Source organism: Dreissena polymorpha, chromosome 2, assembly GCF_020536995.1.
Source record: "Dreissena polymorpha isolate Duluth1 chromosome 2, UMN_Dpol_1.0, whole genome shotgun sequence".
Classification (NCBI taxonomy): domain Eukaryota; kingdom Metazoa; phylum Mollusca; class Bivalvia; order Myida; family Dreissenidae; genus Dreissena; species Dreissena polymorpha.
The window spans coordinates 53,856,415-53,878,915 of record NC_068356.1 but is presented as its reverse complement, the minus strand read 5'-3'; the positions used below and the strand labels follow the sequence as shown (position 1 = coordinate 53,878,915).

General features: G+C 34.6%; 2 protein-coding genes across 13 annotated transcripts in view; one reads left to right on the top strand and one right to left on the bottom strand.

The window, feature by feature from the left end:
• Nucleotides 1-22,501, bottom strand: part of LOC127867056 (uncharacterized) — a 401,999-nt gene that overhangs the window by 43,384 nt on the left and 336,114 nt on the right. The gene's annotated exons all lie outside the window — the stretch shown is intronic.
• The window catches only part of LOC127867051 (dihydrofolate reductase-like), a 407,711-nt gene that overhangs the window by 57,979 nt on the left and 327,231 nt on the right, over nucleotides 1-22,501 (top strand). The window contains exons 1-4 of one of the 12 annotated variants that reach the window (XM_052407989.1): nucleotides 18,517-18,614; nucleotides 20,549-20,713; nucleotides 21,425-21,471; nucleotides 21,937-22,054. The exons of 6 other annotated variants lie outside the window; for them this stretch is intronic. In XM_052407989.1, the coding sequence (XP_052263949.1) occupies nucleotides 20,589-20,713; nucleotides 21,425-21,471; nucleotides 21,937-22,054 (290 nt within the window). In that variant the 5' untranslated portion in view covers nucleotides 18,517-18,614; nucleotides 20,549-20,588. Of the gene's footprint in view, nucleotides 1-18,480; nucleotides 18,615-18,891; nucleotides 18,931-19,581; nucleotides 19,680-19,990; nucleotides 20,067-20,548; nucleotides 20,714-21,424; nucleotides 21,472-21,936; nucleotides 22,055-22,501 lie in introns of those variants that run through there. 5 more of the 12 variants (XM_052407992.1, XM_052407990.1, XM_052407984.1 and 2 more) reach the window with 5 other exon arrangements.

Sequence of the window (22,501 nt, the reverse complement as noted above, 5' to 3'; positions counted from 1 at the left end):
AGATACGATTCAAATGTTAATTATGCTTGAGATCCGATTATAAAGCATAAATCACAATTATAAAATTACATTTTAATCACAATACAAATCACAACTGCTATGATAAAACTGTAGCATTAACAAAACATATAAAAAACAATAAAAAGTAAAAAAAAAACGCAACAAGTAAACATCGTGGTATAAACAGATACGGTTCAAATGTTAATTATGCTTGAGATCTGATGATCATGCTTTTATCGCAACAATCACGGGTAAATCACAAATAAATCACGGTCAAATCACAAATAAATCACAAACAGGTAAAACCACTGTATACAAGTCATTTGTGCTTTTGCCCAAAGTGCCTATACAGTGAACTTATATGTTTATAGGCGGCTTTGCACACATGGCAAACGTGTGTTGCATGTCTCGCACTCGATCTCTCGATCGAGTGCGCTGTTCCCGGGCCGGGTGGGCATCTAAATCTACTTTCGAATTCTTTTCCACAATAAAGGCAAAGATAGTTTTTTGCAAAGGTGATAAAACATTCACGGTGAAGGCAATATGTTGTCTGAGTAAAATAAAAATCGCAGCACCACATACGATATGTGCTGATATTTGTCTGAAGGACGGCAAAGTTTTTGGGTGACGTCGCAGCTGCATAGCAGGGTAATAATTATGTACTTTATTGTTGCCGTATTTTAAATAGAAATATGTATGTTCTACATTTTTTATTAAAGAAGAAAAAATAATAAAATAAGCAGATGATTGAAAATTATATTTGTGATAGAAAGCATAATACACAATAGGACCTTTTGATGTATACATATCAACACTATTGTGCTTTATTTTATTTCAGGACTGGTGGGGTTTGCATTAATATATATACAATTCACTACGCATGCACAATTTGCATTCTTGGGTTTACCACGTGACGATGATGATCAATCTGCTTTGCGTTATTTATAGTTAACTGGTAGTTACCTGTACCCAGTAACATTTATTACCGAATATACTGAATATATGAAAGATTAACGACTTTTTTCAAGTCATGTAATATACCAGTCGTGATATTTTAATCAATATAAACTAATAATTGTAACAAATACGGTATTTTAGAACTTTTCTTTTTTCGTCAATTGGGTTGTCGGTCCCTTTAAGGTCCGGGGGGGGGGTTACTTCCTATAAACGGGTATATAGGGGTGTGCCGAAAATATGGGGTGTGTTTTTCGACTAAAATTATAGATATGGGTATGGTTTTGAGCATCTAAGTATAGATATGGGTATTGAAATCAGAAATTTGCTTGTATATGAATGCATATAGATTTAAAAGTATCAGTTTCAAAATGGGTATTATAAATTTCATTTGTTGTATGACTACAATATACAGACATATTTCTTAATGGCAAAGTTGAATGATACATATATAAATTTTACAAATAAACATATAATAGCAAATTCAATAAGTATACTGTATTGATATGATAGAGATAAAATTATAGTATGAAATGCGTCCACTTCATCAAATTCTAGTATCGAAATGGGTCCAGTTTATCAATGGTATTGTATACAAAAGGGTCTGATTTTTTCAAGCATCTTGTATCCAAATGGGTCTACTTTATCAGGTTCCGGTATAAAAATGGGTCGCATTTTGAAGTCTCTGTGGGACACCCCTACCCTACATTTGGGAAGTACCCCCCCCCCCCCGGCTTTAAGGCAAGTGACCAATGACTGAACAATACCTGACATGACATACACAACACTATTTCATAGTTCATGATCAAAGGTTACCATCTTTGGAGCGATGAAAAGGGCATTAAACGGTATGTCTAAACCTACATTGAGCCCAGAATGGGGAACACACCAAACTCTTGTAAAATTGTACAATCAAAACATGATAATCATACCTATGCAATTCTACTTAAACACATGTTTGAATTTTATTGCAATCGAATTACGCGGTTATGTAATATTCATCAGATAAGAAGATTTCAAACGTTCAGAGTTACGTTGTTACAGAGTAAATACGTGGATTCCTTTTTAGTGATACGGTATGAGAACCAAACATCATACAATATCAGAACACAACATCATACTTATACAATTAAAGACCCTAACATCACATTGATACCATATCAGAACCCAACATCATATTGATACAATATCGGAACCCAATATGATATTGAAAAGTTGTCAGATCACCGAAACCTTATGAAGAAACTATGCCTTGTTAATATTAATTTCAACACTGATGTTTTATAAACGATATGTGTGTTCCTTATGCTTTGATGCATAACTAGTTTCCTAGCAGCAATATATTTGGCTTTGGTATTGATACATATTCCAACTAAATTATAAAACAAAAATTAAATGGAAGATGAATCAAAGGTTTAAAACAAACACACAAGTAGCAATACAAATATTTCTATAGTAATTACATTAACAATATGATTCACAATCGGAGTGTTTACTCCTGAACAGTTATAGATTTCGTACGTTTGTAAAGCATTTATCGGAAATGAGTTCATATTTCAACTAACGTTCACGAATTTCGCTAAACAATTTATTTCAAACTAAACAAAGACTTTTTGCTTTAAATCCCATCGGCATTTACGAATATCAAACTATCGTTTAGTCCTAAATTCATTTGTATTTTAAATTGTATATAACGTGCGCCGTTTTTCGCATATGTAAACCGTGCATACTGTTGATTGTTTCAATTCTAACTTTTTATTCCTTCTAGAAATATTGATGTATAACGCTATAATATGACTGCTGCTATTGAAATTTTGGGAATAGATCTATACAAGTGGTATGGATTTTGTCCCATACACACATATACAGAAATAACTTACTAGGTGGAACCAAGATGTTCACTGTCATAAAACAATCACATCTAAACCCAATATTGGCCAAAGAGACACGTTGAAGTGTAATTAAAAACCATGCAAAAGTTAAGCTCATGGAATGATTGAAACATTTGTTGATATAAGTGATTCATTTTTCGTATTGGAATAAAGGATTTAACCTTGTTTTATATTTTATACATACGAGTATACAATCGCTTAAGCAATTGCTGTCAGTTATTTAAAACATCATGATGAGTTGATTGCATATAACATATCATTTTTCCGCAATTTATCCTTCATCCGTTGTATTTTAAAATCTGCAATCAATTCTTGTATCGCGACAAGGTTTAAAGTTACGCAATGAGTAAAGTTAGTAAAGATTGTCCTTTAGCTTGTATTCCATATTTAAATCCGACACAAGAATACACTCATTTGACATGCAAATTCACAACTATTAAAAAACCTCTCACAAAAGAGTGTTACTCCTTATTAAACTTATACTATGTAATTATCCCCATATTATTTTATAATTACTGATCAACCCAAGACAAACATTAAGTCCGCAGAGTTGTAGATAAACTACCGTGCCGCTTACAATAAAATCAACTTTGACATTTAAGGAATGATTCAAATGACAATATTGGACATCGCTTTTTAGTTGATCACGTTAGCGAGCAACTAATGTAGATGGAGTTTTAGAAGTCAGTCTGCTGTTAATCTATGCTAACAACGATAACCACCGCATTTTCCTGTTTATATTCCACTGGTACACTGCAGACAGCAGAGTGTGTGTATGCTATCTAAAGTGTTTAAAAGCTTGTGCGATGACATTGGCCAGTTTATCATTGAAATCTGTACATATTTGCTGCTTTCAGGAAAAACGGGGCTTAATGCATGTCAAATAAGATTAACATGTGCACAATGATTAGCCTGTGAAATGGGCACAAGCTAATCGAGGACGCCACTTTCTGATTTTATGGCGTTTTTCGTTTAAAGAGAGTCTCTGGTACTGGGATTACAATTAATGCATATGCATTAAGCCCTGTTTTCCCAAAATTAAGCTTAAATTATCTTTTGTATTAATGATTTGACAAAAAAGATAAAAGTGATAATTACTTCAATGAAACCTCGCTGACAAGGCAAATAAAAAAATCACTTTTAAATCAAATAAACAACCAATGAGTTCTAAAATTGTAACTTGTGTCATTTTTAGTAAACATCTAAAAGGGACCTTTCCACAGTTTGCCATCAAATGCTTAATACTGATAAATGTAAACATTGAATCTGAAAAGCTCCATTAAAAAAACAAGAATAAAATTTAAAAAAAAAAGAAAAAAGTTACCCTCAACTGGGTTCGAAACACTGACCCCTGGAATAAAAGTCCATCGTTTAGACCACTCGGCCATCCTTGCTCATAAAATGAGAGATGTATTTTATATTGTTTACGTATAAGCAGTCATCGTGGTATGAACAAATATAACGACAACAACAGAACTCTCCAAATTATTAAATCGTTTAATTTTGTAAATTTCCCAAAACGTGAAAAGGTCCCTATAATGTCTTCAGACTTGCAAATTGAATGATTTCAATACACTGTCAGATCTTGCAACATGAATAACTTAAATACTGGTTTAGTGGTTGCCTGTTAGCCTAGGGCCAGTAGATTGAAGCCCAGGAAACTCAATTTCAAAACTTAGTTACAGTTGGGTTAAAAAGCAGGGCAACTAGCTTTTTCAAAGCTTAAACCCTCAATCCAATTAAACATAGAATACAAATTGGCGACTGTGGATCAATTAGGCCTAGGAAATAATTCAATTCCGGCTCACAACATAACATGATGCATTAAAAGTCTGTCATGTTGGCAAACTTGTTGCTCAATAATTTAACGAAAACGGATAATGTATTAGATACACATAACACAACATGTACATGATTCTAAGCTTGTTATTCTTTAGCAAGGAAACCAAAATTCTAAAGACGGTTGCTCGTGCATCAACCAATTGCGAAAAAAGAGACATATTGTTGTTATTTAGTCTAAGTTATCTCTATAACATAAATATGAGAATACACAGTGCACACACAGCTCTACCTGTGCTTTAAGACACTCTCTTTATAAATTTGAATGGGTAATGTTCATTTCAAACTTGCGATATAAAAAGCTATTGTTCCATAATCTAATGAATAGTTAAAGGGACATCACTGTGTTATACTTACCTATGCTTAACTTTATCCATAAGAGTTGTCTTTATAAATGACTATGCTATACAGTTTGTTGAACACTTGCAGCTTAGACATTACTGAATAAACATGTTGCCGCATAAGGTTAAGGTTCATGGCATGATTCGTCTCCACTGTTGCTACGACGGTAAACAGTAATATCAGGACTTTTACATTGTAGACAGCCCCTCCAGTCCAATGTTAGATTTAGACACATGCATGTCTATGAATCTTATCAAATTTGTGTCAGAAATTGAACCTAAACATGTTTACACAAGGAACACAGTTGTATCTAAATACTCTAATGTATTTACTGGTCTAGGAACTTTTCCAGGGGAATCTGACATTTGCATACTACCAAATGCTGTTTCAGTTTTTCACCCACCTATACGTGTTCCTGTAGCGATCAAAAACACACATAAAAAAGAGTTAAACAGAATGGTTAAGGATGGTGTAATAACCAAAGTTACTGAACCGTCCGAATGGGTCAACAGTATGGTCACTGTTGAAAATCCCAGTGGTTCTTTGCGGGTGTGTATTGACCTGAAAAACCTCAATGACGCTATAATGAGACCGCACTTTCCATCAAGATCAATTGACGGCATTTTGCCTGACCAGACTGGCGCGAAAGGGTTTTCAAAATTTGATGCACGTACAGGCTACTGGTCTGTCAAATTGAACAAAAAAGTCATCTTTCTTGACAATGTTCAATACCCCATTTGGGAGATAAACGTATCTGAGACTACCATATGGGATACACTGCACACAGGACATTTTTGTTCGGAAAATGGACGAATGCCTTGAAGGTCTACAGGACATCAAGGTCATTGTAGATGATATTGTTTGTTTTGGACGTAACAGACGAGAACATGACAAGAATCTCAAACTGTTGATGGACAGGTGTCGACAGATTGGTCTCAAGCTCAATTCTGACAAAATGAAGTCGGAAAGACAGAAATTCCAATCTTTGATCATGTACTGACAGAAAATGGACTAAAAATTGATCCTTCAAAAGTAAGGGCAATTTAGGAAATGCCATCTCCACAGTCAAAGTCTGAATTTGAGAAATACTTGGAATGGTAAATTATTGCTAAAATGACTAGTCCACTGAGACAATTGTTGAAAAAGGAAAGTATTTTCCGGTGGGACCCGGAGCATGAAACAGCCTTAGACAAAATACAAGGGGTTATTACTCAAAACCCAGGACAAATACTCTCGTATTTTGATCCAAAAGTTGATGTTGTGTTGCAAGTTGTTGCATCACAAAATGGACTTGGTTGCGTTTTACGTTTAAACGACAACCCTGTTTGCTTTGCTTCAAAAGCATTGACGGAGACAAAACGAAACAATGCGCAAATCACGAAATAGCTCTACGCTGTATTATTTGGCATGACAAAGTTTCATCCAATGACAAACGGACGACACGTAATTGTCCAAAGTGACCATACACCACTTGTTAGCATAACACGGAACAGTTTGCTAGCAGCACCATCAAGATTGCAGGAAATATTATTACAAATGACCAAATATGACTATGAAATAGTGCATATACATGGAAAACATATTCCAGTAGCAGACACGCTATTCGCAATTTCTTGCCGGACGAACAGACTGACGTTTGTCAAGATATGGACTCATATGTACATATGATTATGAAAAATATTGCTATGAGTGATCAGAAAATGCAACTGATTAAAAGCAAAATTGAATCTTACTCTGAAATGCAGTCACTAAAGCAAATCATTCTAAATGGTTGGCATGAAAAACGACAGGAATTTTCAAAATGTTTGCTACCATATTGGCATTTTAGAGATGAATTGGCATTCATTGATGGTGTATTGCTCAAGGGAAGCAATGCTATTATTCCGACGGAACTCAGACAGTTGATGTTGGACAAAATACACGACTCACACATAGGAGTTGAGAAATGCACACAACGGGCACGAAGTGTTATGTTTTGGCCCAATATGACAAAAGACATTAAAGACAAAGTTCTCAATTGTCCTATTTGTCTAGAGCACCGAAACAGTAACACAAAGGAACCTATGATTCCAAATCAAATTCCTGAAGGACCATGGCAGGTTGTTGCTACTGAAATATTTCACTGGAATGATTTCAACTATGTTGTAATAGTCGATCTCTACAGCTGAACATTATGAGAAGTGAGACAGTGATACAGAAACTCAAGGGACATTTGCCACACATGGTATTCCTTTAAGACAGTGATACACAAACTAAAGGGTAAATTTTGTCACACATGGTATTCCTTTAAAAGTGATAAGTGACAATGCAGGACAAATTTCGTAAAGATTGGGATTTTTAACATGTCACATCATCTCCATTACACTCTCAGGGCAACGTTGTTGCTGAGAGATGCATTTAGACAATCAAGAGGATTTTCACAAAATCTTTACAAGCAAATCGAAATCCTTATCTTGCAATTCTCGCTTATTGCGATTGCGGATATGCGGATGAATGGAATATGCGCAGTGCATTCGTTCAATTTTTTGCGGATGCGGATACGGACAGATGGAATACTAGCCCAAGGCTGCTATTGCATCTGTCCGTATCCGAATCCGCATCCGCAGAAAATGGAACAAGTTGAAATGCACTGCGCTTATTCCAATCATCCGCATCCACATCCGTATATCCGCACGCGCAAAAGGCGTCCGCAAAAGAACGCTCAAGTGAGCGTTCTAATGCGGATGCGGACGATATACGAACGGCATTTAGCAAGATGAGAGTAGCTGTCATCTAAAAATCAACTGAAAAACTATCGAATTTGTGAACAATTACCCGGAATGATACAACCAACGAAGTTCTGCATATCGGGATTCTGATTTTACTTCAAATGTTTGGAAAAGAATAGCCAAGGCACTAAAAGAAGATGTTTTAGGTATTAACCATTTGTATTCTTTTACAGACAGAACGATGATTTGTACCTTATATCTACTTAAATTTACGCTTAGCGGCTTGTCCTTCGTAATAATTGTCTCTATAATTATATTTTTAGTTTTATCCATACACAAAAATAAAGATCCGTTCGACGTATGCGGATAAAAGGAATATAGCGTCCGTATTATGATTTTGCGGATACGGATGCGAATACGGATGCGGATAGATGGAATACTAGCCTTGAATCTGTCCGTATCCGCATCCGCATATCCGCAAAAAATAGAACAAGTTGAAATGCACTGCGCTTATTCCATTCATCCGCATCCGTATATCCGCACGCGCAAAAGGCGTCCGCACAAGAACGCTCAAGTGAGCATTCTAATGCGGACAAGATACGGATGACATTTAGCACGATGAGAGTAGCTGTCATCTCAAAAATCAACTGAAAAACTATCGAATTCGTGAAAAATTACCCGGAATTATTCAACCAACGCAGCTCTGCATATCGGGACTGATTTTACTTCAAATGTTTGGAAAAGCATAGCCAATACACTAAAAGAAGATGTTTCAGGTATTTACTTTTTTTATTTTTTTTACAGACAGAACGATGATTTGTACCTTATATCTACTTAAATTCACGCTTGTCCTTCATAATAATTATCTCAATTATAATTTTTAGTTTTATCCATATACAAAAATAAAGATACGTTCGACGTATGCGGATAAATGGAATATAGCGTCCGTATTATGATTTTGCGGATACGGATGCTTATACGGATAGATGAAATACTACCCTAACGATGGATATACAGATACAGATAAATATTTTTCCAAGAAAACATTTATTTGAAAAGGAGGGAGATGTTCCATATTCTAATGAATAGTTTAAGGGACATCACTGTATTATACTTACCTATACTTAACTTTATCCGTAAGAGTTGTCTTTATATATGAATATGCTATACAGTTTGTTGAACACTTGCAGCTTAGACATTACTGAATAAACATGTAGCCGCATACGCCTTGAGTTGTATTAACTCCACCGGCTAGACTACAACAGTTATAACATAATTTTGAAAACTGAGTTGCGTCTAAGATTATGCGATAGCAAACAACTTCAATGCCTTCAGCGCTTTTATTAGTAAATTTCAGACCGTCCTTATCCGCTATTAAACATTAAACACAATCATTTAATTGTGAGGTGCGTAACCAGAAATGTATTAAATATTCTTGATTTAAAGAGGCCGTCAACCACGAATGACGAAAAAAGAAAAGTTCTGAATTCCTATTTTTGACAATTATTAGTTTATATTTATTAAAATATCGCTAATGATAGTATCTAAATAACAATGAATAACTGAACCTACAACGACAAAAGTCACTAAAATCAACACAATTTGTTACGCAAAAAATAGAAGAGACTTTATTTTGATCAATGAATTAACAACAACAGTACTAATGCTATTAATAAGATCACATATTGTATTTGAAATACTATAAAATATGATTAATTTTCGGTCCGTTATATCAAAGCGACATTTTAACAAAACGTATAAATTCATCTTCTGAAATATAATTTGTTTAGCATTAAACCTATTGCGAGTTCATGGAAAACGTTTCTTAAAACGTGCCATTGTATATAAATGCAATAGGAAGCCAACAGAATAAAGGGGTAAATAACACAAAAAACACCCATGTCTTAAGCAATACGGTAATCACGCTATAAAATTAACACAAGCATGCATACACTTAGAGCAAAAACGAGTTTAACGGTATTACTAGATTATCTATATCTACGTATCTTTAGGTAAAATACAATATATGGGTTTTGATGAGATCAGTTTATCCATGTTTATTAAAAGTTTACGTTAACTTGTTCTGCCAAACCGCGAGCAATAATAAATTCATATGAGAAGTAATTTACTCGATTTGCAAATAACAACGGCACTATGTTTCTTATATATGGATGCAACAATTGCGTTTTTGAAGACATGAAGAGGTAGGAATGAACACAGATATCAACATTTTTAACGATAACTGCATCATTAATGTGTTCAATACGCTGTCCACAATATTGCCGATCACAATAACTGTTTAATATCAACGAGAAACACGAGAATGCTATCTTTACATGTACTGCGATTACTGCGATTAGAACATTACAAGTGGACTACCAGCAACACATAAATGGAATAAGTACAAAGCGTAAACAATACCAACCAAAAAACAAATGCAAATGAAGCTCGAAAGACGGAAATACGACTAATAAAAAAACAATTTATTTCCTAACACGCATACTAAAATAAACACAAGTCGCATAACTACATAAATAGACAAAATGCTAGTAAATAATATCAGTTTTAAATAGATTCATTTGCAAACACTGATATGATACCGCTAGTTTCCAAAGGTGATACATGCATATTAGTGCACGATCATATAAAATGTAGCAATTATACAACGTTATATTACAAACTATGATTATCTAGAAGATTGAAATTGTTTTGATAAAGTATATCAAAAGTATTGTTGTTGTCAAGGTTACAGCCGTCTGTAAACAAAGTATATCAAAAGTATTGTTGTTGTCAAGGTTACAGCCGTCTGTAAACATCTGTAAAACGTAAGTCTGCAAGTCAAACATCAATTACTGAAGAAATCACGATTACGATAAGTCGTTGAATTATCACGTTATTTTCAACAATACTCATCGATACTTCAAAGATTATTATGTACTCAAAATTTATGAATAAGTGTTTTCCGTTCCTCGTTAATGATCAATTGATCGTCGTTAACGTTTTACATCATAATTCTATCAGAAATGGCATCCGCGTTGATAACTCGACTCCCTTCCATTCTCATCCTCACGCAAACCTCTTTTATAACCTCGTTCATTCGTCTGAATAATGCCTGCAGAATCGCATCTGTCTCGTCAACCTCCCCGCTCTCATCCCCGCAGAGGATCATTCTGTTATTGTTTATGAGCATCAGCAATTCTAGCTCCATTCTCCTCATGATGTACCATCGAAATGATTCAGGATGAGCGATAAGGGCTTGTCGTATCTTCGGAAGTCTGAGTATCATCCTGGGTCCTTCATTAATCATTTCTGTAATCGTTGATATCCATGCACTTTGCTGTTCCTAATCCAGTTCAGACGCTGCCATCAGATTTCTATCTGGAATCATGTAGTACGGCAACTCTCGGGTGTCCAACGCAACTCTTAGCGCATCCGATGCTACATGCAACCAGTGCAACAGACTTCTTTCATGAAACAAAGACTGAGGATTATTTTCCGCTATCCATAAAACAATGTTTTTTAACGTGTAAGATGAAACTTCTTTCTTATGTGGATTTAAAACATCGTTTTCGACCATTTTTAATAGAAAATACAATTTAATTTGAGTTTCATTAAGATTGTTTACTAGTTCGATCTCACCGGCGTTGAAACAAACTCTCCATTCAACATGTTGATATTCACTACCTTTAAATCCAACAGGCGTAAGAAATGCCCCAAGTGATACGACCTGCTGAACGACATCCGGTAGCGGCCAGTGGCGAGGTCTTGCGGCCCATTTATACAGGATGCTGGGGCAGTGATAACGAAATGCATCTACTATGTCGGTGTGTAATGTACCGGACAATGTTTTAGGCATTGACGGCCCCGAGCGATCATGATGCACTATGCCTTTCATGAATTTACATTTCCTACAGTTATGTAAAAATAAGTCACTGCTCAGGAGTTCGTGACCATGCCCATCATCACACAACGCATCGGTTACGTTCCAGACAGTCGTTGTACCGCGTCTTTCTAGTAGCAGTCTACAGTGCCCAGGGTAACTCATACGACTGTATGATCTAAACACGGTTATCTCTCTAGGAAATTTATCAGCACTAACACAATCTTCTAAACAAACGAAATTATTGCGTACAAACATGATGTCTATATCACTTTCAAGGAAGCGGGTCAGCCCCCCCCCCAGCCTTGCTACCCGTAATAATAGTCGTTATTGTTCCATTTGCCCGTGCAGTCCTCAGCCTGCAGTGCTCCCTGTATGCGTCTCTCCGAACATGTATGATCTCCAGACCATAGCCGAGCAAGCTGATCACAGTGCATGTTTCAACGGAGGCATTTTCCCACTGAACCTGGAATATGTTTTAATTAAATATAATGTCATATGTCATAAATATGAAAATAGTTTCATTGTCCTCAAATAAATAAAAAATAATAACATTTGGATTCATTTACATGAGTTGATTCAATAAACAGACATTACATGATAAGTGTACTGGAATGTCCATGTATTTAAAACACCAATACATATTGCATTTGTATAAAGTTTCTTTACGTAAGATATAATTGAATAATTGCACAAGAAGACTGTTTCGGATACCCAATATGCCAGCGTTTTTAAAGTATAAATTGTGAAAGTTATACTTATATGTCTATTTGTATGTTCGCGTGTTCTATAATCCGGTATTCGATGTATCGTGTGAACGATAATCGAGTAAAATAACATTATTTACATAAATGAAGATACTCGAGAAAAAAAATCAACACACGAAAAGTTGATTCATTGCTGAAATTCTTTTGTTAGTACATGTACATACCATGTTAATCTCTATTTTCTCACGTTGTTACAGAAACAAGTAGTGAACATTTATTGATATGCATCTGACTTTTAATTAATTGAAGCTGCATAATTAAACGTATTATTTTATTAATTTAAGAATTTGTTAGGTGAACAAAGTACTTAACACTTACATAGCACTTCAATGATTTACAAAATCGGATGAAAATGTGATTCTAAGGACTGAACATTTGAAATTTAAATGAAGACACCAGCGCCAAAGGCATGCTATAAAACAAAGTATTTTTAAAGTTGTCAATATAAGGAAAGCGATAAATTGTAAGTTTTAAGTTTGAGTATTTACTATTGGAACTAAAATATGCATACGTTTAATGGTATTAGATTTAACACATACCAGCCTTTATTAAACTAATGTTACACCATATAGATTCGTAAAATGTATGTGTGTAATACCATAGGGAGGGACCAACTTCATATTGGTCGAAACATTGTGCTTTTCATTTGTTAAACAACAAATGTTTCCATATCTGAAAGCTGTTTCCAAAAAAAAAATCGGAAAAGAGTTTTTGCTTTAGAGAAATTGGTTAATTCCAAGGCCCATAACTTCGTAAAAATCACAACCTGAACTTGATCTGTAGATCATGTTGTATGACTCACATACCAAAGAAGTCAGTTTCTGAAAGCGTTCCTGAGAACATTCTAGAAAAGTATTATTTGAAAGAACATTTCTCAGTCCAAGGCACGTACCTTCGTCAAAAATCAATTGACAAGAGCGAAACTCAACTGTGATCTGTAAGTCATGTTGACAGACTGAAACACTAACAATTAGTTATATATCTTCAAGCTTCTAGCAAAAAGTCCAATACTAATGTCCATAACTTGTCCAAACATAAATCGAACGGAACTAAACTATAGCTTCATCTATAACTGCTGAGCGTAGACTCACATACAAACAAATCAGGTAAATAGTTCAAAGAGTTTGGGAAACAAAATCCGAAAACAAGTAGTATTATAAAGAACAATTTCAAAGTGAAAGGCCCCTAACTTCCTCAAAAATCAAAGGACCGGAGTTAAACTCATACTTGATTTGTCAGTAATGTAGAAAGACTTACACACCAACAAACAGGTAAATATCTATAATCGTTTCGTAAAAAGTCCAGAAAACTGTTATTATAGAGAAAATGTATAAGTCTATTAATTTGCCAAAAATAAATGGAACGTATCTAAACTCGAATTTGGTCTGTAACTCATGCATGTAGAATCATATAGCAAACGAGAGGACCTTAAAGGCTCAAAGTCGCTCACTTGAGATACAAAGGAACTGACCTGTTCTATGCAGTCCAATAATTAGAACAAATCTTCATCAAGTTTCATGAAGAGTGAACTATAAATGAAACTTTTAGAGTACTAACAGGTTTTACTATAGCAATATAAGGATTACTTCCCGCCCTTCTTGGAGCCATGTTTCTCAATAGAACGTAACTATTTTGGAACTCATCCAATATATCATTACAACAAATATTCTCACCTGGTTTCACGATGATGGGGCAATGAATGTGACTTTTAGAGAGTAACACGATTTTACTATAGCCATATACGGAAAAATTCCCTGCCCCTTGGCTGCAATGTTTTTCAACCAACCTTTTCGACCAAGATATCATTGGGACAAATCTTCTGATTAAATTTCATTAAGACCAGAAAATAGATGTGTACTCTATAGTGTTTACAGGAATCTACTATAGCCATATATAACCATATAAAGAAAAGTGCGCCGCCCAACGGCGGCCATGTTTTTCAAACAAGCGGAACCATGTTCGAACTCGTCCAAGATAGAATTGTCAAAAATCTTCTGACCATGAAGATCGGACAATAAATGGGACCTCATGAGTGTTAACAAGGCAAATGTTGACGCCGCGAGATGGACAAAAGGCGATCACAAAAGCTCAACATGAGCACATGTACTCAGGTGAGCTATAACAGGTTCATATCTCAATGCGTTAAGGCAAAACAATTCGGGAAACGCAATGACGGAAGGACATACAGACAGACGGAATGACTTACTTATGGAAAGACGGACAGTCCGACTGCCACATGTCTACCATCCGGGACAGCTAATCTTACCAGGTCTTGTTGGCTCGACACACTGCCCTGTCTATGGAACCCTTCTGATTCATCATGTCTGGTGTCACCTTCAGTCATCTAAACGTGCTGCAGTAAGATCTTAGGCACCTGCAAGCTGATTAGTTTTATATCAGTAATCGTTTGAACAATAATGAAATTATACAGTCAATTGTCATGAAATTAGGATAGTTTAATATTTTTTTGCACGTTCAGAAATACTCATGCATTTCCTTCAACGTGTCATCATTGCTATGTTTGAAGCACTTACGTTAGTTGCAGTAATGCAAAAGTAATTGAGTTAGCTTTTTTTTTTCTAAAAACACTAACATGGGTATGAAATGGCTTCGACTTGTAATATAGATGCGATTATACGAAACATTTTCAACTTGAACATAATTTTCGTTTTAATTTGCTAAGCTGCCTACAATGTATTTTCTGATACATGATCCGATACTTTTATATACAGACAATTAAGTTAAATGAAGTCAGGGAGAAACCAATACGTTTAGCTCTTAATTACGTTGATTTTGGGGATAGAAGTGTACTCTTAAAGACAAATTTATTCCACAGCTTCTTCCTGATCTCAACGGTGTAATAATGGAAGTAACATGCTATTGAATATTAAGCTACTAATAATGTAATTAAAAAAAACTACACTCGATCTAGAGGGAAAATTGCTTTAATGATTGCTTACATATTGTAATCCAATGCCGATCCGACCAATTCAATTATAATAGTATTACCAGCAGTTGTATTGAGTGCATTGGCATTACAGAATGAAGATTCCACACCAGGTTACTAGATAAGGAAGCGTGAACAACAGGTTACTAGATAGTGAAGCTTGCTCAACAGGTTAGCAGATGGTGGGGCGATCACAACAGGTAAATAAGTATTCTAAAAAATCGGGGTTTAATGTTTTCAGGTCGTTTCATCAAACATCGTAACATTAATAGTATTGTCTCTTTAGTGTACGCATGTAAATGGTTAATCACCGCAGAATTCTTTTTTTTGAAAGAGCATCAATCGTGAAATATTTGTTTCAATATGACTACATAAAATTTGGTAATATCATTTACTAGCTATATCAGTTGTTTTACACATATGTAAACCTTTACGCAATTTATTACCAATAAGACCAGTTAGTGCCCAGTATATTATTAAGTAAAATCCTTAATACCCATAGCAGGAAAACATCGTTGATAATTGCACATTCATGTTTCCTATTTGAAAATATACTTTTATATATATCTATGTTAAATTAAAAGTTAAGCTATGTAAAATTAAACAAAAATTTAATAAAATGTGCCAAATATTGCATCACTAGAAATAACTAATGCCTTTTAGCCCTTGAAAATATCATGTTGATGTATAAATTTCGAACACAATCAATAATATAAAATGGATAAAGATTTCCCATATATGTTGATTACAAAACAATGCACACATTCGTCGAAACTGTGTGAGCGTGAATTTCGCATCGAGAAAAAGGTACAGTTTTCATAATTAACGTTCCAATATGTCTAGTAGGCATACGAACTAAAACATATACGTAGGTTGGAACACATTATAATAAAACCAACATATCTTCGTGTACATTTTGATGACACTCTGTCTAAAATGCACATGTATTCTGAGCGATAAAATCAACCTTCATTTATATTACTCAGCCAATAATCTCAAATGCTTTTACATCAATTATTTAAGAAAAAACAAGGCGGGAAATCCCCTTTAAGTGAGAGATGTTTATTTTTAGTAATGAATAATCAAACGTAAGAAATCACAAATAATGTTGTGCTCTTTGCATCATATAATTACTCTGATTACAGTTCACAAAAATAATCACACAACCTATAATCTAATTACAAACACAATGACCAGATACTATTCTTACGAGCAGGCATGTTTTATGGGTTGTTTAACAAACGAAAGAAGTCACTTTCGATTTTAAAATATAAATATAGTTGCTAGCCAATATATTTTTCTATTACATAACATTGGCGTTTTTATGTAGAATTATAACGCGTTAATTATAACAATCCTTAAAAATCCTTAAAAATCAACAACAAATGTGTGATGCAAATTAAATTATAATATCATCAACCTTTCGCTTCAACTAAACAATTCGAAAGCGGAATAACTTGTCTAAGCTGTAACTTCCACTATTGATAACAGAAAGGCTAGACACTACTAAAACTCAGTCCTTCAAAGTTTAAACATCCGAATAGCTAGTATGCATCCCTACCGCCATTACACACCACGTAATGGTGGGCGATTCAATAACAATATAATTGTTTGTAAGCTGTTTATTTATATATATTTTCAATAGGGGGTATACATTTTTATTTATGAATGTAATGAAAACCGTTTACTTGTTTGGGGAGATAACTTTGGCGATAAGTTCGATAATGAAAACAGCACGTTAGCAATTGCCATTTATTTCAACATTTAATTGAATTTTAATTAAAAATCAATTGTTTCAAACCCTTGTTATGCTAATTTAAGTGTTATTTTATTAACATGAAACCTTAAATAACATGTATGTATTGGATTAGTTATGAATGTTAGTGTACTAATATGTACATATAATAAGTGTACAAACTTTTTGGTAATATAAAAGGCTCACGGACAATATTCTGCTTTAAACGTTTATGAATTAAAATAAACATTTACTAATTTCATTTAAATAATTGTGATAGCATGCATGTATATATTGCACAATTAGCGCTTTCTACTTAGCGCTTTCTACTATAGTGTTTTAATATTTTGAAATACTGGATAACACATAACATGTCCGAAGAGGAAATACTCTTACCATATTTAACAATCAATACAATTTTGAGTGACGCTGAACGAGTTAATCCTGGTGATGAGCAAGCATGAAACAGTGAACATTAGTTTAACAGCCTAAAAAATGAATGGAATTATCAGTAATATCATGTAATTAATGAATTATATATATCTGTATAAAAAATGAAACAGCTATGTCGGATTGTTTTGTTTTCAATTTATTTATGGCAAGGCAGTTGGTTGAACATATTTCAATAGCGCCTTTGAACGTGTACTCTTGCATGAAAAGGACGTTATATAAATCCGGTATAATACATTAATAATATTTCTAATATAACACTGGGGTTTGTGGAATGAAGCCTTTTACTTTCCTTGTCATGTGTGTTTTACGCAGAATGTAAATCGCAGAAATAAAAGTGCCCACCTCAAAAACATATACGATCCATAAAACAAGCAATCCTTCTGTATTTGGCTTTTTATGTCATAGTATTCCTTCTATTTAACTTTTTTACTACTACTCGCAATACCCGTCATACATCGCAAACGTCTCACGCCCCTACAATAACACAGTTAAACGTCTCACGCCCTACAATAACACAGTTAAAATCACATAACGAGTTTTCTATATATCAAACGTCTCACGCCCTACAATAACACAGTTAAAATCACATAACGAGTTTTCTATATATCAAACGTCTCACGCCCTACAATAACACAGTTAAAATCACATAACGAGTTTTCTATATATCAAACGTCTCACGCCCTACAATAACACAGTTAAAATCACATAACGAGTTTTCTATATATCAAACGTGAATGAATTAGTGTTAGACTTTACCTTCTTTGCATTTATAAATGAAAATAAAATGTAAAAAAAGAAACACTTTTGCGAAAAAATTGACTTAACAGACATATTAAACGCCCTTAACATAGCTAGTAAACAACCACGCATGTTTTGCGCGTGTCCATGTTAAACATTACTTTTAATACACCTGTGCAAACCTGTATTTGTCGAATCTATAACGATTTACTTTCCGTGTGTACTTGACGCGCTTGGGTGCTTCCGTGTGAATTTTGGTGAACTCAATATAGCTGTTAACCTCGACAGTTACGGTGTACATGTGTTTACGAAATATTGGTATTTTATTCAACGGATCGTTTATGTATTATACGGTTAAGGTAAGCCATGTTTCACCTTACGATTTTAGGTTTAAATTTTATTTATGTTGTGGACGTGACTATGTTTTTTTAAATAAATAAATTAAATACATAAAAACGCGCTGTTTTAGCCCTTACAATACTTGAATTAACTTTGTTGTAATACACAATCGTATTTTTGTTGTTAGTTTTGTTGGCAATAGGAATTTCACTACCATAATGGGCACTAAAAAATGAAACAGGTGTTCCGTATGCATTGTCCCCTATTCATTTTTTCCAGATCGGAAATGGTCCCACTAAAAGGAAATACCCGATCAGTATGTTACTATGTGTTAAGGTACTCAAACAGTGTGAAAAACCTAACACATCAAACATAACCAAAATGTAGTTCCCAAATAAGATTAAGGTACACAACGCACGTGATCACTTTAGACAGCTTCAGGACTGTAATATTTATTTGAATAAATCAAAGCCGTCGTCATGTGTTGATTAACGTTATGCAAATATACAAAAACATGTCCCTTTTTAATTTGCATCTGCATAATAGAAACCTTATTGTAGCTCGGGGTTCTTTATTTATTGCGATGATTGCCGGGCCATATATTATACATGTGAGCCTCGCTCTGGGAAAACAGGGCTTAATGCATGTGCGTAAATATTCGTCCAGAATAAGCCTGTGCAGTCCGCTTTTTTGTTTAAAGGAAGTTTCTTCTCAACTCAATCCAGTATAGGCGAAAAGGGTCGTCCATGGTAAGCTTTTTCAGACTGCACGGGCTAATCTGGGACGAATCTTTATGCACATGCATTAAGCCCAGTTTTCCCAGAGCGAGACTAATTATTCTTATTCATTGTCCGTATACTACCAGTACCGTAAACCACTTCACGCAAGATTGTGAACTCGCCATGAACTACAAGTTATCAGATAATTGAAACAAATTAGTATCACGAGTTTACGTTGACATAGTACGGTTAAGGGCACACCGTAATCGTGTTCATTTGATTTAGTTTCAACAGACACTATCTATTGTATTATGCAGTTTTGTTTAACCAATTATCTGCGTTGTGATTCTGGACATATATTATAAGGTATTTCGGAAAACCTCAGCGACACTGTTGAAAGATAATAACACAGATTATAATCAACATTATACTAGCGCAATTTTAACAGCCATATATCAACACATGAAACAGTGTATAGCACATGTTATAAAAGAACATTTATACAACAACACTTAAATATTACATTGTGCTTTTTCTGTGGTAAAAAATACAAAATGTTTAATACTAATCAAATAAATTTTCACGCAGATGAATATGTATTTTTAAATTTAACTTTAAAATAGCAATCAATGGAACTCCATAAACTATTTTATGACGTTTTTATTTCGGTCTTATCTACTGTGTTAACTACTGAACACCATAGACATATAATTATCAAAACTTGAATCACCTCCTATGAACGGCCAATGCAAAGTATGTTTTTTTATACATTTTATGGCTAGCCAAGCTTCACTTTTACTGAAGAATAAATAAAAAAGTGAACGTGTGTCTAAAAAGATATCAGCCAATGGCCTTTTGCAGATTATAAATGAATGTATACATTCAAAAAGGTTCTTCACAAAGCAATTTGGTGTACTTATGTTGAACGTGACGAAAATCTTTAAGATGCTTTGTATTAAAGATGTTAGTACAAAACCAAATATTGTCCGTCTATAAACGACAGCAAAACGACGCAAAACAATATTTTGTACAGATTTATTTTGAAACGATTTATAAATTGAAATCGTCGTCATTATTTGACTTAAAATAATACGGACGTTTAATAGAAAGATAAAAGAGTATGTAACTGAATTAGTGAATTTAGTTTCATCAATTGTTGCATTAACTTTGTTGTATTAATTGAACTGCAACCAATCGAATGGTCATTACTAATGCAGAGCTGATATCATTTGCAGGGCCAGTGTGACGCACTATTAAAGAGTCTTTCGTTGGCCCATGGACATCATGGAACAAAATGTCTCCACCACGAACGGTATAATCACTTTCAATATGATGGCAGCAATGTGTCATAACAACAGAGGCATTGGCTACCAGGGTGATCTGCCATGGCCAAAATTGAAGTAAGTATACGAATAGTTTTGGGAAAAAATGGGCTGCATGCATTTGCAAAAAGTGTCGTCCGATTTTAGCCTGTGTACACATTCCGCTTTTACGGATCTCTCGGTATAAAGGAGATATCTGCTAAACGAAAACCCGGTTTAGGCGGAAAGTTTAGTCCCTTGTTAATTTTGACGTGACTTCACGCACATGCATTAAGTCAATTTTTCTCAGGACGAAGTTTGATTTGTCTCAAAAATTAAAAACAATATATGCGTAGACATAAACTTATGTACAAAGAACTAAATAATCCGTCAACAATAAGCAATAAAATATCGATTTGTAAATAGTTATCTTCACTCTGTCTGCTTACGACATTTTAAATTGCTGTCCATATACAACGTTGCTGTTTGACTATTGAATACAGGAACAAAATCAACCTCGCTTTAGTAAAACTGGGCTAAATGCATGTGCGTAAAGTGTCATCCCACTTTAGCCTCTACAGTCCGCATTGGCTAATTAGATACGACACTTTATGCGGATATGTAATTTACCCGTAAGGATATCGCTTCTATCCGAAAATCCAGCTTTTTTTCAGAAAGGGGGATGACAATCTACACTTATACCGGCATATCTGGGATTACACTTTGCGCACACGCATTAAGACCAGTTTTCCCAAAACAAAGCTCATTTTTCTTTACCTACTATGCTTGCAAGTTTATGTCTGTTTACAGGGCCGATTTTGAGTATTATTTAAAGACCACATCCACACACAAGAAAGGTAATATTGTAAACATGAGACTCGGTCTGTAAAAACGAGTATTATTGCATTTTCGTTTAAATGTCGCCACACATTAGCCATGCAGTCCGCGATGAGGAAAGACACTTTCCACCTAAACCGATTTTCGCTAGGAATAGACTTTTAACCGAAAGTAGAATATCAGCGGGAAGTTTGCGGACTTTACAGGCTAACACTGTACGCAAATGTAAAAAGCTCCATTTTCCAAGAACACGGCCCATATAGCACAGCGGCTAAATTGATTGATTTAAAGTGTTCCAGCCTAAGTTTTCCCGTTTTCCATGATTAAGTTAACCCTAAACACATTTTTAGTTATTGAGAAGAACGTTTAATGGATTACACAAGATTACTATCGTTAATGTTTGTCATTCAAATAAAGACATGAATTATGTTGATAGTCCCTTCATGTTCTTTATATCCATTTACAGTTGTTGTATTTTAATCCAGACTCCAGTTTGATGATTGTACATGTACATGGCCGTAAGAGCTGGGCGGGATGTACGGACTTTCAGGCGAGCTATGGAGGCGTATATCACATCGTCTGTAGTCAGTCACGTGACCCAAGGTGCGTCTACCTCATGTTCTGCAGCCTATGCTATTTCAATTGTCATTCTAGAATGTCGTCAGCATCCGTAAACCGTGCACTTAGCAACACATGTGTATGGCATGCGAAAAATGAAAATATGTAAACAAGGTCACTAAAATACACTTGGAAATAAAACCCGACTTCAAAGCATCATTATTTATAACCAAAGCCAATACTATTAATCATTATTTGATTTAATTACTTTTTAAGTTCACAACGGCTAAGAAACAATAGAGCAGCATCATTATCACTTTTTTAGGCACGAGGCTATAAAACAAGTACAAGTATAGTATCAGCTAAATAATACTGCACGTTTTCTTTGTAAAAAGGTGTCTGATAAAGTAACAAATTATCAAATGTATTGTCATATCGCAATTCCGCATGTGCATTTACGCTTGTAGTATCAAGACACACCCGAATCTTCTG